Genomic DNA, 14,627 nt, shown 5'->3' on the forward strand with positions numbered 1-14,627 from the left:
AAAACATGGCATTGTATTTTTAAAAGAATCTGGAAATTTTCATAATTATTTTAATCTAAAAGTGATTGATATTAGAGGTAAAATCTGGATCTAAGAAGGCCTGACTGGGATCATAAGTTTTTGGGGTTTTTCTGTAAATTCTTTACTCAATAGCTTCATGCTTGCAACTGGAGTTGCAAATTATCAGCCAATAAAGAAATTGGTCTTGCAATCAAGTTACGGTATAGTTGACACCAGGTATTTAGTTTTCAGATTTCAATTTTAACCAATGTCACTGATTGCAACCGATGGCATGAGGGAATGACAGAGAACATCACTGGGAGATTAGAACTCTGTAATCTGATAGACAATATGGACCACAGTTCTTCTGAAATTTCGATGAAGTTCACGTGCTGTTATGCTTATTTGGTTTTTATCCCATTTGTTTCTGTGCTCCTGTTATTGCTCTGAAGTATGTTTGCAAGAACTTGTGCTTGAGCTTTTGGATGTGATTCATTTTAGTGGCCATCACACCTGGGAATAATGATGTCTGATGTGTAATGTGAGATGTCAATGAGACTTTCTCTTTACAAGCTACACTGCACTGCTTCCTCTCTCACGTTATCCCCAAACCCAGGGGACTTTGGACCTTAGTTTTGTCCGGTACCATTGCCCTGATCAGACTCTGCTCACTTGGGAATAGCTGTTCAGTACAAATTGCTTTTTGAATGCAACCCATTAAGTTTGCTTGTCTCAGTTACTCAGCCATCAAGGATGTCCTTAATCTGTGTTACCTGTTGTGATATAGAAATAACCCAAGTATTGCATTGCAACACTGATTTTTTTTTTTTCCCTTTTGCTCTTGTAGTTCATTGGCAAATTAAAGCAGCTGACTTATCTGGACATTTCCAAGAACAACGTGGAGATGATTGATGATTCCATTTCTGGGTGTGAGAATCTCCAGGACCTCTTGCTATCCAGCAATGTTCTTCAACAGCTACCCGAATCCATTGGTACGTTGGATTTTAATTGTGTATAGAATGCTTCGATGTTTGAATAAAGTGGTGCTCTACTTTTAATATATTTAGTGATAGTGATGTAAATTGAACTGCAATATCTACAATGTGTGACCACTTTATATTCATATAAGTGACCCCTGTTGGGGTTCCTGAAATAAAAATTTGAAACGTATGGCTGTTGGTACTGTGGTTTGCATCTTGACCCCAGACAAATGCTGTTTTGCTTGGCTGTATTCGTGTAAGGTTGAACAATAATTAAACTTGAAATATGTCAAGGGTTTGATTTGGAAATATAACAGTTAGTCTGATGAAGAATCTTTTCATACTCGTTTAAAATACTAAAGAAGGAAATCAGGAAGGCAAAAAGAAGACGAGGTTGCTTTGGCAGATAATGTGAAGGTAAACCGGAAGGGTTTCTTACAAGTATATTAAGAGTAAAAGGATAATAAGGGACAAAATTGGTCCCCTAAGATCAAAGTGGTCATCTATGTGTGGAGCCTCATGAGATGGGGGAGATCTTAAACAAATTTTTTGCATCAGTATTTACTCAGGAGACTGGCTTAGCATATATGGAAGGAAGGGAAACAAGCAGCAATGTCATGGAACATATAGAGATTAAAGAGGATGAGATGCTTGCTGCCTTACAGCAAGTAAAGGTAGATAAATCCCCCGGGCCTGACGTGATATTTCTTCGGACCTTGAGAGAGACTAGTGTAGAAATTGCAGGGGCCCTGGCAGAAATATTTAAAATGTCCTTAGCCACGGGTATGGTGCTGGAGGATTGGAGGGTAGCTCAAGTTGTTCGGTTGTTTAAAAAAGGCTCCAAAAGTAAATCGGATAATTACAGGCCGGTGAGCCTGACATCAGTAGTAGGTAAATTATTAGAAGGTGTTCTGAGAGATCAGATATACAAGTATTTGGATAGCCAGGGGCTGATTAAGGATGGTCAGCATGGCTTTGTGCGTGGTAGATCGTGTTTAATGAATCTTGTAGAGTCTTTTAAGGAGGTTACCAAGAAAGCAGACGAAGGAAAGGCTGTTGATGTTGTCTACATGGACTTCAGTAAGGCTGGTGAGCCAATAGGCTGGTCCTGGACATTTCCATCTGGCATAGTTTGCATATTGTTGTTTGATTGTTTGTGGTTTTTGTATTGCTATATTTATACTCTATTCTTGGTTGGTGCGGCTGTAGTGAAACCCAATTTCCCTCGGGATCAATAAAGTATATCTATCTATCTATCTATCTATCTATCTATCTGTCTTTGACAAGGTCCCACATGGGAGGTTAGTTCAGAAGGTTCAGGCACTAGGTGTCCATGGAGAGGTTGTAAACTGGATTTGAAATTGGCTGTGTGGGAGAAGACAGAGCATGGTAGTGGATGATTGCTTATCAGACTAGAGGCCTGTGTCTAGTGATGTGCCTCAAGGATCTGTGTTGGGACCATTGTTGTTTGTTGTCTATATCAATGATCTAAATAATATTGTGGTAAATTGGATCAGCAAGTTTGCTGATGACATTAAGATTGGAAGCGCTGTGGACAGTGAGGAAGGCTTTCAAAGCTTGCAGAGGGATTTGGACCAACTGGAAAAATGGGCCAGAAAATGGCAGATGGAATTTAATGCAGACAAGTGTGAGGTGTTGCATTTTAGAAGGACAAATCAAGGTAGGACATGCACAGTAAATGGTAGGGCACTGAGGAGTGTGGAGGAACAAAGAGATCTGGGAGTTCAGATACATAATTCCCTGAAAGTGGCGTCACAGGTAGACAGAGTTGTAAAGAAGGCTTTTGGTTTCCTGGTATTCATAAATCAAAGTATTGAGTATAGGAGTTGGGATGTTATGGGGAGGTTGTATAAGACATTGGTGAGGCTAAATTTGGAGTATTGTGTCCAGTTCTGGTCATCTAACTTATAAGAAGGATATCAGTAAGATTGAAAGAATGCAGAGAATATTTACTAGGATGTTGCCGGGTCTTCAGGAGTTGAGTTACAGGGAAAGATTGAACAGGTTAGGACTTTATTCCTTGGAGCATAGAAGAATGAGGGGAGATTTGATAGAGGTTTACAAAATTATGAGAGGTATAGATAGAGTAAATGTGAATAGGCACTTTCCACTTAGATAAGGAGATATAAATATGAGAGAACATGGCTTTAGGGTGAAAGGGGAAAGGTTTAGGGGGAACTTCTTCACTCAGAGAGTGGTGTGAGTGTGGAACAAGCTGCCATCTGACATGGCTTGTACAGCTTGTACACTCTTTAAGTTTTAAGAATAAATTGGATAGGTACATGGATGGAAGAGGTCTGGAGGGTTATGGACTGGGTGCAGGTCAATGGGACTAGCGGAATAATGTTTTGGCACAGACTAGAAGGGCTGAATGGCCTGTTTTCTGTGCTGTAGTGTTCTATGGTTTAATAAATGGCCAGCAGGTGACTTGTTTAGAAAAATCCTCTTCATGACATAGCCACAGAATATTTTAAAATGAGTAATTCTAGTTTACTATATTTTTGTCAAGCAACAACTAAAATTCCACTGTTGTATGTCTTGACCTATTTTCTTTGGCAAAACCACTTTATTTTTAACAAACCTAATGAATAAATTGGAACAAACACACAAAATTCTGTGTATTCAAATGATGGTGTCGACCAGTAATTTGTGCCGAAACATCAAAACTTAAATGCTTGAGTACATGAAAACATGACTTTTTCGTGGTGTATTATGTAGATTAATGCCTCGTTTTCTATTTCTGTTATGTTATCATTTTGGTTTCAACTGATTTCTAGTTTTCTTAGTTTTTTTTTTGAAGGTGATGGTTGATTTTCAGAAATTCTCCCTACAAAATTCACAGTACTGTTTCTATTCCTCAACAACCATTTGCAATGCAGCTGTTCTGGATGCTTGAGCCAGAGCAGTGATACCAAGGTCACTTTTGGCATTCCTGATTAAAGGAGGTAGAATTCATCCATTCCTGCTGAATGGGGAGAATGTACTGTCATAAATTACGAACAAAACAGAAGGCAGAAAGCGAACTTGGCAATGAGGAAAACCCAAAGAATTTGGTTGAATAACTTGTTAAGATTAAATTAAAATTAAGTTAAAATTTAAAAATTCTAAAGGGTATCAATTGCAGCTTTGTGAAACAAAATATTTTCGGAACACAAAAACAGGAAAACCTTCAAAGTAGTTAATCAAGCTTTTTAGATTAATATTCATTCTCTCTTCTGAGCTTTAAATCTATTTCATTCACTCTGGACAGCCTCCTATCTTCTGCCACAAACTCCATACTAATCTGTGTGTTTTTTGTAGTGATCACATCTTGAAATGATGTATATTGAGTAGGCTGGAGAAGCTCTTTTATGTTTGCTTCACCGAGCACATCAATTTTGAAAGCTTCAACTTTTTAAACTTGTCAAGGATTTAAAAAAAAAACTACATTCAAGCCAGACTGGTAGTTAAATGTATGAGGTGACTTCCCAACTGGAAGACCACAATCTATGTGGATTGGGGATATGCCAACTAGTTGATGTATGAGGTGACTTCCCAACTGGAAGACCACAATCTATGTGGATTGGGGATATGCCAACTAGTTGATTGAAGTTTTAAGATTCTAGATTGTTTATTGTCATTCTCCAGTACCTGAGTGTAAAGGAGAACAAAATGATTGTTACTCTGGATCCAATGCATCATAAACAACGCAGGCATAAAATACACAGTAAATATGAATGTAAAAGCAATCCTATAAAATGTAATATACAAGTGACTGTTGAGTGTGGCCCTTGAAAACTTGAAGAAATAGCTGACAAGTTTACAGGAGATAAAGTTTTGATAGCCAGTTGTATCTTTTGGAGCTGTATTATTTAAAGTACTGCAAACTGTTTAAGTTGAGAATGAATGTTCAAGTAAGGTTGATTGGTGGGGCTGAGGAAGGAGAAGGGGTTCATTTCAGGTAAGGGACAGAAGAGTATGAACATAATTCCAAAAGAATGTTGAGAGAGTTTGAGGTAAAGAAACTAATTGAGTGGTGAGCAAAGGTCATTCAGCATTAGCTGTGCTTGTAGTAGTCCAAAGCCTTTTAGTGGTCCTTGGCCTAAAACAAGGCATTTATCTGGTTCCCCTGTGGTGAACCTACGACATGAGTAGGTAATGGGTCCAAGTCCATGCCTTAGCAAGGATTTGGACCCATTGCAATTTGCCTATCGCCACAATAGGTCAACGGCAGATGCAATCTCAATGGCTCTTCACACGGCTTTAGACCACCTGGACAACACAAATACCTATGTCAGGATGCTGTTCATCGACTGTACTTCAGCATTTAATACCATCATTCCCACAATCCTGATTGAGAAGTTACAGGATCCTTGACTTCCCAACTGGAAGACCACAATCTATGTGGATTGGGGATAATATCTTCTCCTCGCTGACGATCAACACTGGTGCACCTCAGATGTGTGTGCTTAGCCTACTGCTCTACTCTCTCTATACCCATGACTGTGTGGCTAGGCATAGCTCAAATACCATCTACAAATTTGCTGACGATGCAACCATTGTTGGTAGAATCTCAGATGGAGAAGAAAGGGCGTACAGGAGCGAGATATGCCAACTAGTGGAATAGTGTCACAGCAACAACCTGGCATTCAATGTCAGTAAGATGAATGAGCTGATTGTGGACTTCAGGAAGGGAAAGACAAAGGAACATGTACCGATTCTCAGAGGGATCAGAAGTGGAGAGAGTGAGCAGTTTCAAGTTCCTGGGCATTAGGATCTCTGAGGATCTAACCTGGTCCCAACATATCGATGCAGTTTTAAAGAAGACAAGACAGCATCTATACTTCATTAGGCGTCTGAAGAGATTTGGTATGTCAACAAATACACTCAGATACTTCTATAGTTGTACCGTGGAGGGCATTCTGACAGGCTGCATCACTGTCTGGTATGGGGGAGCTACTGCACAGGGCCGAAAGAAGCTGCAGAGGGTTGTAAATCTAGTCAGTAAATATCACACTCAGCGATTCAGGAACAGCTTATTCCCCTCTGCCATCCAATTCCTAAATGCACTCTGAACCCTTGAACACTGCCTCACCTTTTTTCTTTAAATGTTATTTCCCTTTTTTGCATGATTTTTAATCCATTCAATATACATAGACTGTAATTGATTTATTATTATTTTATTTTTTCTTCTGTATTATGTATTGCATTGAACCGCTGCTGCTAAGTTAACAAATTCCATGACACATGCCAGTGATAATAAACCTGATTCTGAATTCTGATGAAGCAACAAATAAACCAGTTAGATTAATGAATAGCAACACACATCAAAGTTGCTGGTGAACGCAGCAGGCCAGGCAGCATCTCTGGGAAAAGGTACAGTCGACGTTTCGGACCGAGACTCTTCGTCAGGACTAACTGAAAGAAGAGCTAGTAAGAGATTTGAGAGGGGGAGGGGGAGATCCAGAATGAGGCCCTGCCTCCTGTCCTGTGATCCTTTCTTATCCCTTTTGCCAATCACCTGTCCAGCTCTTGGCTCCATCCCTCCCCCTCCTGTCTTCTCCTATCATTTTGTATCTCCCTCTCCCGCTCCCACTTTCAAATCTCTTACTAACTCTTCCTTCAGTTAGTCCTGACGAAGGGTCTCGGCCCGAAACGACTGTTCCTGGAGATGCTGCCTGGCCTGCTGCGTTCACCAGCCACTTTGATGTGCGTTGATTGAATTTCCAGCATCTGTAGAATTCCTCGTGTTTGCATAGATTAATGAATTCCTGTTTTCATTCTCAGCCAAGAACTGGATGAGAAAGTATTTAGTAGTTTCTGAACTTGAATGCAGAGAGCATAATAGAGAAATGAAAATTGGGGTGAAATAGTTAATGAGGGGGGAGCAAGCATTAGATTTTAATTTTATATTTTCTCAAAGCTAATTAATACTTATAACTGGTGAGGCTGCAGATATACAGGGCAAAGTTTCAGTGCTGAAGTGATTTAATTGCACTTTTAATAGATCGCTTTTTACAACTGAAATGGGTAAAGTGAACCTTGCTGCATTAGTGGGAACTTGTGTCAGTACATGACTTCCTTCCTGCCCTTGTTTTTCATACCCGGTCTCAGCAAAGAATTGAGGTAGCAAAACTTGCAGAGGAGTAGGGCAAATAAGGAACAACATAGCGATTTCTGCTTTCAATTCTTCATGTTGAATTTGTTCCTCATCATTTTCGGTTATAATGAGAGCTAAAAGCCGCATTTTTAACCATAAACTCTGAGCCAGTTATAAACCTAAAACTGAGTGAATGTAAAAAAAAGATACTTCATATTATACTATTGATCTTGCATACAATAACTCACTCTGAAAAACAAATTATACTCTTTTACCTGTTAGTAGAATGCCCTGTGGCTCATTGCTGACTTCTACATTGCAATATGATGGAAGAAACTACTTCTGTGGAACCACCAACTTAAAATTTTTTGTATTTTTATATTTGTTTATATTTTAATTTTTGATTTTTAGAATAATTTTTAATTTTATATTTGTGTGAGAAGTATTGTTTTAAATTGAACAATGGAACTGGTTGCGCCAGAGCTCAGTGTTCAGAAGAATTAGGGGGTGATTATGCCAAACATATACCACTGAGTGAGCTTGCATGGCAAATGCCAAGGGGGTGTTTGACCTATTAGGGGAATCTTGAAGTAGGCCATAGTTTCAGAGTAAAGATTCAGAGTAGAACTTTCATTTCACTGGGTTACAGTTCTCTGCAACCCCAGATAATTGTAGTAGTTAAATATTTGAGAGATTTTTTGACAAGGGGATTATGGAGATCAAGCAAGAAGATGGAGTTAAAAATCAGATTGGATTTGAGCTGACTGAACAGCGGATTGGGTTTGAGAGGCTGTGCCAACCATTAACCTTGTATTCTTAACTTCAATCATCCTGTATATTTGACCTACAATTCTTAAGAACCAATTCGATATAATTATAATTGTTCATTATCTATATTTCAGGTTCCCTTAAAAAGCTCACTACACTTAAAGTGGATGAAAACCAATTAATAAGTTTGCCAGACTCTATTGGAGGGTAAGTACTTGGGATAGATCTTCCAATTAAAGAGCTGTAACGTGTGAGCAGCCAAAACTTAGAGAAAATTATTTTGTAAGCCCTTTAAACTTGTTGGTTATGTTTCTTGTCAGAAGAATCTTTTGGCTGTTTATCTTGACTGTGGTTCCTGTCCATGGTGGAATGTTTTGGTAAGTGTGTGAAACAGTGGACTGTTGGTTATGCAATCATTTGTTTATTTGTGTTTGTATAGGCTGTCCTGTTTAGAAGAATTTGATTTCAGTTTTAATGAAATCGAAGCTCTACCTCCTACAATTGGGCAGTTACAGAATCAAAGAACACTTGCTGCAGATCATAATTTCATTACAGATCTTCCATCAGAGGTGAATTGTTAATCATGTTTAATTTTTGTTGGCACTAAGTCATAGTTCTTTTAGTAATTGTTATGAGATATACTGTTATTGTAAGTACTTGTTTATAATCAGAAATGCTGTTCCTTACCAGTGTTCTATTTTAAACCGTATACTTCAGAATCTAAACTGAAAGTTTTCAACCTTAATGTCCATTATCTTTAATATTGGGTGTTTGCTGGAGCTTATTTTGAACTGAAATAACCCAGATTTTCAAAGTAGTCAGTTGTAATTTGTAGGATATAGAATTAGTTTTGTAGCTGTGAATTGGTGGTAAGCTGCAGAGCAAATGAGAATGAAGTGAGTGGCTAAAAGTATGGCCAATATTGAGATATGGGAAGGGTTAACAACATGTCTATTTATCTCTGAGGGGGCGGGGTGTTCTGATTTGGATGCCACGGCGGTGAAGTGGTTAACGCGATGCTATTACAACTCAAGGGTGTTGGAGCTCAGAGTTCAATTCCAGCATCCTATAGAAGGAAGCTTGTATGTCCTCCCTGTGACTGCTTGTGGGTTTTCTCTCACAGTCCGAGGATATACTGGTTAGTAGGTTAATTGGTCATTATAACTTGGCCTGTGATTAGGCTAGGGTTAAATAGGTGGGTTACTGAGCGAAGAGGCTCAAAGCACTGAAAGGGCCTGTTCTGTGTTGTATCTTTAAATTTTTTTTAAAATGGATGGTTAAATTTGGCAGTCAAGTTATTTGTTGTCCTATCAATAATACTTTCTGGAGTATCTACATGTATCAACTTTTAGACAAAGAGTGATGTTCAGGTTAAGGATTTGTTGATCGATTCGTCTTTTTACATCAGCTTGTAAATTGTTCATTTTTGGATCTTCAAGTAGTAACATTTATTGCCCATCCTGAACTGGTCCTTGGGAAAATGATGATGACTCCTTGGATTGGCTTGCTGCGGTTCTCCTGGTGAAGGTCCCTTCACAGTGCTGTTGAGTCGAGCAATCTAATCTCAATAGTAAATGATCAACATATCTCTCTCCAGTGGCGTATGCCTTGGGTGGGAATCTGAAGGTGCTGGTGATCCGACTGATTGAGATGGTTTTTGTGGTGGTAGAGTTCATCAATGCTGGGGGTGTTGCTGGAACGAGTAAAGCAAGGAACTGTATTGTGCAGAGAGTGCTGTTCAGTCACTGCACACTGGTGAAAGGTGAATGCTGGAGCAGTTCAGGTGCCTATCGAGTAAGCTGCTTTGTCGTAGGTGGTGTTGAGTCACAGGCAAATGGTATGTTGACCTCCCCACCCTTACCCCACCTTTAAACTTATGATCTAGTGTTTGAAATTTCCACGTTGGGGTGGGGGCAAAGGAATCTTCGGTACCTATTTTACATAATTCTATCAGGTCTTGTCCAAAGTTTGTCCATGGCCCCAAGTAAAATATATAATCTCTGCTTCCATTGCAAACTTGGTCTTCTCAGTCATTACCACAGCATTTGTGTTTCCAAGTGGAAATTGCAAAGCTAATCCTAAAGCTGTTTATTGAGGTTAATGGAATTAAGAATTTCACAGGTGATAGCTGGTAAATTAACATCAAGTTCATCAGGGCAAATGTTAGCTTTATATTGGACACCAAAATGTTGAAAACTCATTTTGTTTTTGGTTTGCAAGGCTGTTGTTATGATGATGGGACAGACATTCATGACTTCTAGAATATATGAGTGGTCTGTTCTTGTACCTGAATGAAAATCACCTCTAAGCAGATTAGTTTGGGCAAATGAAAGCTGGTGTATTCTGTACCCGAATTCGGCTGAGCTTGAATTGCATGAAGATTAAATAAATAGAAATTTGTAATAAACTTAGCCTGTGACTTGGGATTCTACCACTACAACTCAAGTGTTGCTGGAGCTGTTATGGAGGGATAGACATGAAAGAAAAGGAGGTGGGGTGGCATTGCTGGTTAGAGAGGAGATTAACGCAATAGAAATGAAGGACATTAGCCGGGAGGATGTGGAATCGATGTGGGTAGAGCTGCATAACACTAAGGGGCAGAAAACGCTGATGGGAGTTGTGTACAGGCCACCTAACAATAGTAGTGAGGTTGAGGATGGCATTAAGTAGGAAATTAGAAATGCGTGCAATAACAGCAGTTATAATGGGTGACTTCAATCTACATATAGATTGGGTGAACCAAATTGGTAAGGGTGCTAAGGAAGAGGATTTCTTGGAATGTATGCGGTATGGTTTTGTGAACCAACAAGTCGAGGAACCAACTAGAAAGCAGGCCATTCTAGACTGGGTATTGAGCAATGAGGAAGGGTTAGTTAGCAATCTTGTCGTGCAAGGCCCCTTGGGTAAGAGTGTAACTTTGAAGGTATGAGACATGAATTAGCTAAGATAGACTGGCAAATGATACTTAAAGGGTTGACGGTGGATATGCAATGGCAAGCATTTAAAGATCGCATGGATGAACTACAACAATTGTTCATCCCAGTTTGGCAAAAGAATAAACCAGAGAAGGTAGTGCACCCGTGGCTGAGAAGGGAAATTAGGGATAGTATCAATTCCAAAGAAGAAACATACAAATTAGCCAGAAAAAGCGGCACACCTGAGGACTGGGAGAAAATCAGAGTCCAGCAGAGGAGGACAAAGGGCTTAATTAGGAAAGGGAAAAAAGATTATGAGAGAGAGAGAGCTGGCAGGGAACATAAAAACTGACTGTAAAAGCTTTTATAGATATGTGAAAAGAAAAAGATTGGTTAAGACAAATGCCGTTCCCCTGCAGACAGAAACAGGTGAATTGATAATGGGGAACAAGGACATGGCAGACCAATTGAATAACCACTTTGGTTTTGTCTTCACTAAGGAGGGCATAAATAATCTTCTGGAAATAATAGGGGTCCAGTGAGATGGAGGAACTGAGGGAAATACATGTTAGTAGGGAAGTGGTGTTAGGTAAATTGAAGGGATTAAAGGCAGATAAATCCCCAGGGCCAGATGGTCTGCATCCCAGAGTGCTTAAGGAAGTAGCCCAAGAAATGGCGGATGCATTAGTGATAATTTTTCAAAACTCTCTAGATTCTGGATTAGTTCCTGAGGATCGGAGGGTGGCTAATGTAACCCCGCTTTTTAAAAAAGGAGGGAGAGAGACCAGGGAATTATAGACCGGTAAGCCTGACATCGGTGGTGGGGAAAATTTTAGAGTCAGTTATCAAAGATGTGATAACAGCACATTTGGAAAGCGGTGAAATCATTGGACAAAGTTAGCATGGATTTGTGAAAGGAAAATCATGTCTGACGAATCTCATAGAATTTTTTGAGGATGTAACTAGTAGAGTGGATAGGGGAGAACCAGTGGATGTGGTATATTTGGATTTTCAAAAGGCTTTTGACAAGATCCCACACAGGAGATTAGTGTGCAAACTTAAAGCACACGGTATTGGAGGTAAGGTATTGATGTGGATAGAGAATTGGTTGGCAGACAGGAAGCAAAGAGTGGGAATAAACGGGACCTTTTCAGAATGGCAGGCAGTGACTAGTGGGGTACCGCAAGGCTCAGTGCTGGGACCCCAATTGTTCACAATATATATAAATGACTTAGACGAGGGAATTAAATACAGCATCTCCAAGTTTGCGGATGACAGGAAGCTGGACAGCAGTGTTAGCTGTGAGGAGGATGCAGGGTGACTTAGATAGGTTAAGTGAGTGGGCAAGTTCATGCAGATGCAATTTAATGTGGATAAATGTGAGGTTATCCACTTTGGTGGGCAAGAACAGCAAAACAGATTATTATCTGAATGGTGGCCGCTTAGGAAAAGGAGAGGTGCAACGAGACCTGGGTGTCATTATACACCAGTCATTGAAAGTGGGCATGCAGGTACAGCAGGCGGTGAAAAAGGCGAATGGTATGCTGGCATTCATAGCAAGAGGATTTGAGTACAGGAACAGGGAGGTACTGCTGCAGTTGTACAAGGGCTTGGTCAGACCACACTTGGAGTATTGTGTGCAGTTTTGGTCCCCTAATCTGAGGAAAGACATCCTTTCCATAGAGGGAGTACAAAGAAGGTTCACCAGATTGATTCCTGGGATGGCAGGACTTTCATATGATGAAAGACTGGATCGATTAGGCTTATACTCGCTGGAATTTAGAAGATTGAGGGGGGATCTTATTGAAACGTATAAAATTCTAAAGGGATTGGCAGGCTGGATGCAGGAGGATTGTTCCCAATGTTGGGGAAGTCCAGAATGAGGGGTCACAGTTTGAGGATAGAGGGGAAACCTTTTAGGACTGAGATGAGGAAAACCTTCTTCACACAGAGAGTGGTGAATCTGTGGAATTCTCTGCCACAGGAAACAGTTGAGGCCAGTTCATTGGCTATATTTAAGAGGGAGTTAGATATGGCCCTTGTGGCTAAAGGGATCAGGGGGTATGGAGAGAAGGCAGGTACAGGGTTCTGAGTTGGATGATCAGCCATGATCATACTGAATGGCAGTGCAGGCTCTAAGGGCCGAATGGCCTACTCCTGCACCTATTTTCTATGTTTCTATGTGCTATTGAATCGAGCTCTGGCATCGTAGTACCGGTGATGTGTTTGTTGGATGATTTCTTTCCCTGAAATACTCCTTATCACTCAACCTTGGTGCTGTAATACTGTGCCACACCAGTTGCAGGAGAATTTTATAACTGTTATAACTTGTACGATGATTCATCCCAGTCTCTCCTTGTCCTGATAAAATGTTAGTGCATTAGTTTATGCTGTTGTAAATAAATGTCTCATTGAGACAATTTGATTTATTTCAGATTGGTAACTGCAAGAATGTGACTGTACTGTTCCTGCATTCCAACAAGTTGGAGTATTTGCCCGAGGAAATGGGAGAGATGCAGAAATTGAAAGTTATTAATCTCAGTGACAACCGGTTAGTATTTCAGAAATGAACTTTTAAAATAAATACAGATATTGAAATATTTGTAACCATGGTAGAATTTGAAAATAACAGAGATTAATCTATAATTCCAGAGTTTGGATTCAAACAATTCTAAGTTTACAGTTGACAGTAAACTGGTGGGAGGCAGTTAACTATTTTTAAAAAGGAGCGAGAAAATGAGCATTTTCAGAGAAGTTGTCATGCGATGGGGAAATTCTAGGAATTAGTAAATTGGTTTATTATTGTCGTGTACTGAAATATAGTGGGAAAACGTTCCTTGCATGTTCATTTAGATTAATTCATTGCAACAGTGCCTTGAACTAGTTGAAGGTAAAGCAATAGTAGTGCAGAATAAAGTGTTGCAGTTCCTGAGAAATTCAGGGCAGGTGCTGTAGACAACAAGGTGCAAAATCATAATGAGGTGTATTGAGGTTGAGAGTCCACCTTGGAGTGCGAGGGATCTGTCTAATTGTCTCAGAACAGTGGGACAGAAGCTTTCTTGAGCTTGGTAGTATGTGCTTTCGGGCTTTTACAACTTCTGCCCAATGGAAAGGGGGAGAAAAGAGAGCGTCTTGACGATGCTGGCTGCTTACTGAGGTACTGAAGAGCATAGTTAGTGCCCATGGAGCGGGAGCTGTTTTCAGTGATCTGCTGACCGGTGTACACAACTCTAGTTTTTTTGCAGTCACGGGCAAGGCGATTACCATACAGAGCCATTATAAGAGCATAAGATATAGGAGCAGAATCAGGCCATTTGGCCCATCAAGTCTGCTCCATCATTTCATCATGGCTGACCCAATTATCCCCTCAGCCCTAATCACCTGCCTTCTCCCCATATCCCTTCACGTCCTGATTAATCAAGAATTTATCAACCTTTGCCTTATATATACATAAAGTCTTGGCCTCCACAGCTGCCTGTAGCAAAGAATTCCACAGATTTGCCACTCTCTGGCAAAAGAAATTCCTCATCTCCATTTTAAAAGGACACCCTTCTATTCTGAGGCTGTGTACTCTGGTCTTGGACACTCCCACCCTAGGAAACATCCCTCCACATCCTTTCAAGGGCTAGCACCTTTCGATAGGTTTCAGTTAGGTCATCTGCATTCTTCTGAATTGCAGTCAAAACAAGCCCAGAGCCATCAAGCACCCTTCATATGACAAGCCATTCAATCCTGGAATCATTTTCATGAACCTCCTTTGAACCTTTTCAGTTTCAGTACATCCTTTCTAAGATGAGGGATGCAAAGCTGCTCACAATACCCTATAAAAGTCTCAACATTACATCCTTGCCTTTATATTCTAGT

General features: G+C 40.1%; 1 protein-coding gene across 6 annotated transcripts in view; it reads left to right on the forward strand.

The window, feature by feature from the left end:
* erbin (erbb2 interacting protein) overlaps nucleotides 1-14,627 on the forward strand; it is a 226,031-nt gene that overhangs the window by 153,385 nt on the left and 58,019 nt on the right. For all 6 annotated transcript variants that reach the window (XM_072257788.1, XM_072257790.1, XM_072257789.1 and 3 more), the window contains 4 exons: nucleotides 848-992; nucleotides 7,983-8,055; nucleotides 8,288-8,417; nucleotides 13,199-13,314. In XM_072257788.1, coding sequence (XP_072113889.1) covers nucleotides 848-992; nucleotides 7,983-8,055; nucleotides 8,288-8,417; nucleotides 13,199-13,314 — 464 coding nt within the window. The remainder of the gene's footprint in view (nucleotides 1-847; nucleotides 993-7,982; nucleotides 8,056-8,287; nucleotides 8,418-13,198; nucleotides 13,315-14,627) is intronic.

Source organism: Mobula birostris, chromosome 5 (genome assembly GCF_030028105.1).
Source record: "Mobula birostris isolate sMobBir1 chromosome 5, sMobBir1.hap1, whole genome shotgun sequence".
NCBI classification, from domain to species: domain Eukaryota; kingdom Metazoa; phylum Chordata; class Chondrichthyes; order Myliobatiformes; family Myliobatidae; genus Mobula; species Mobula birostris.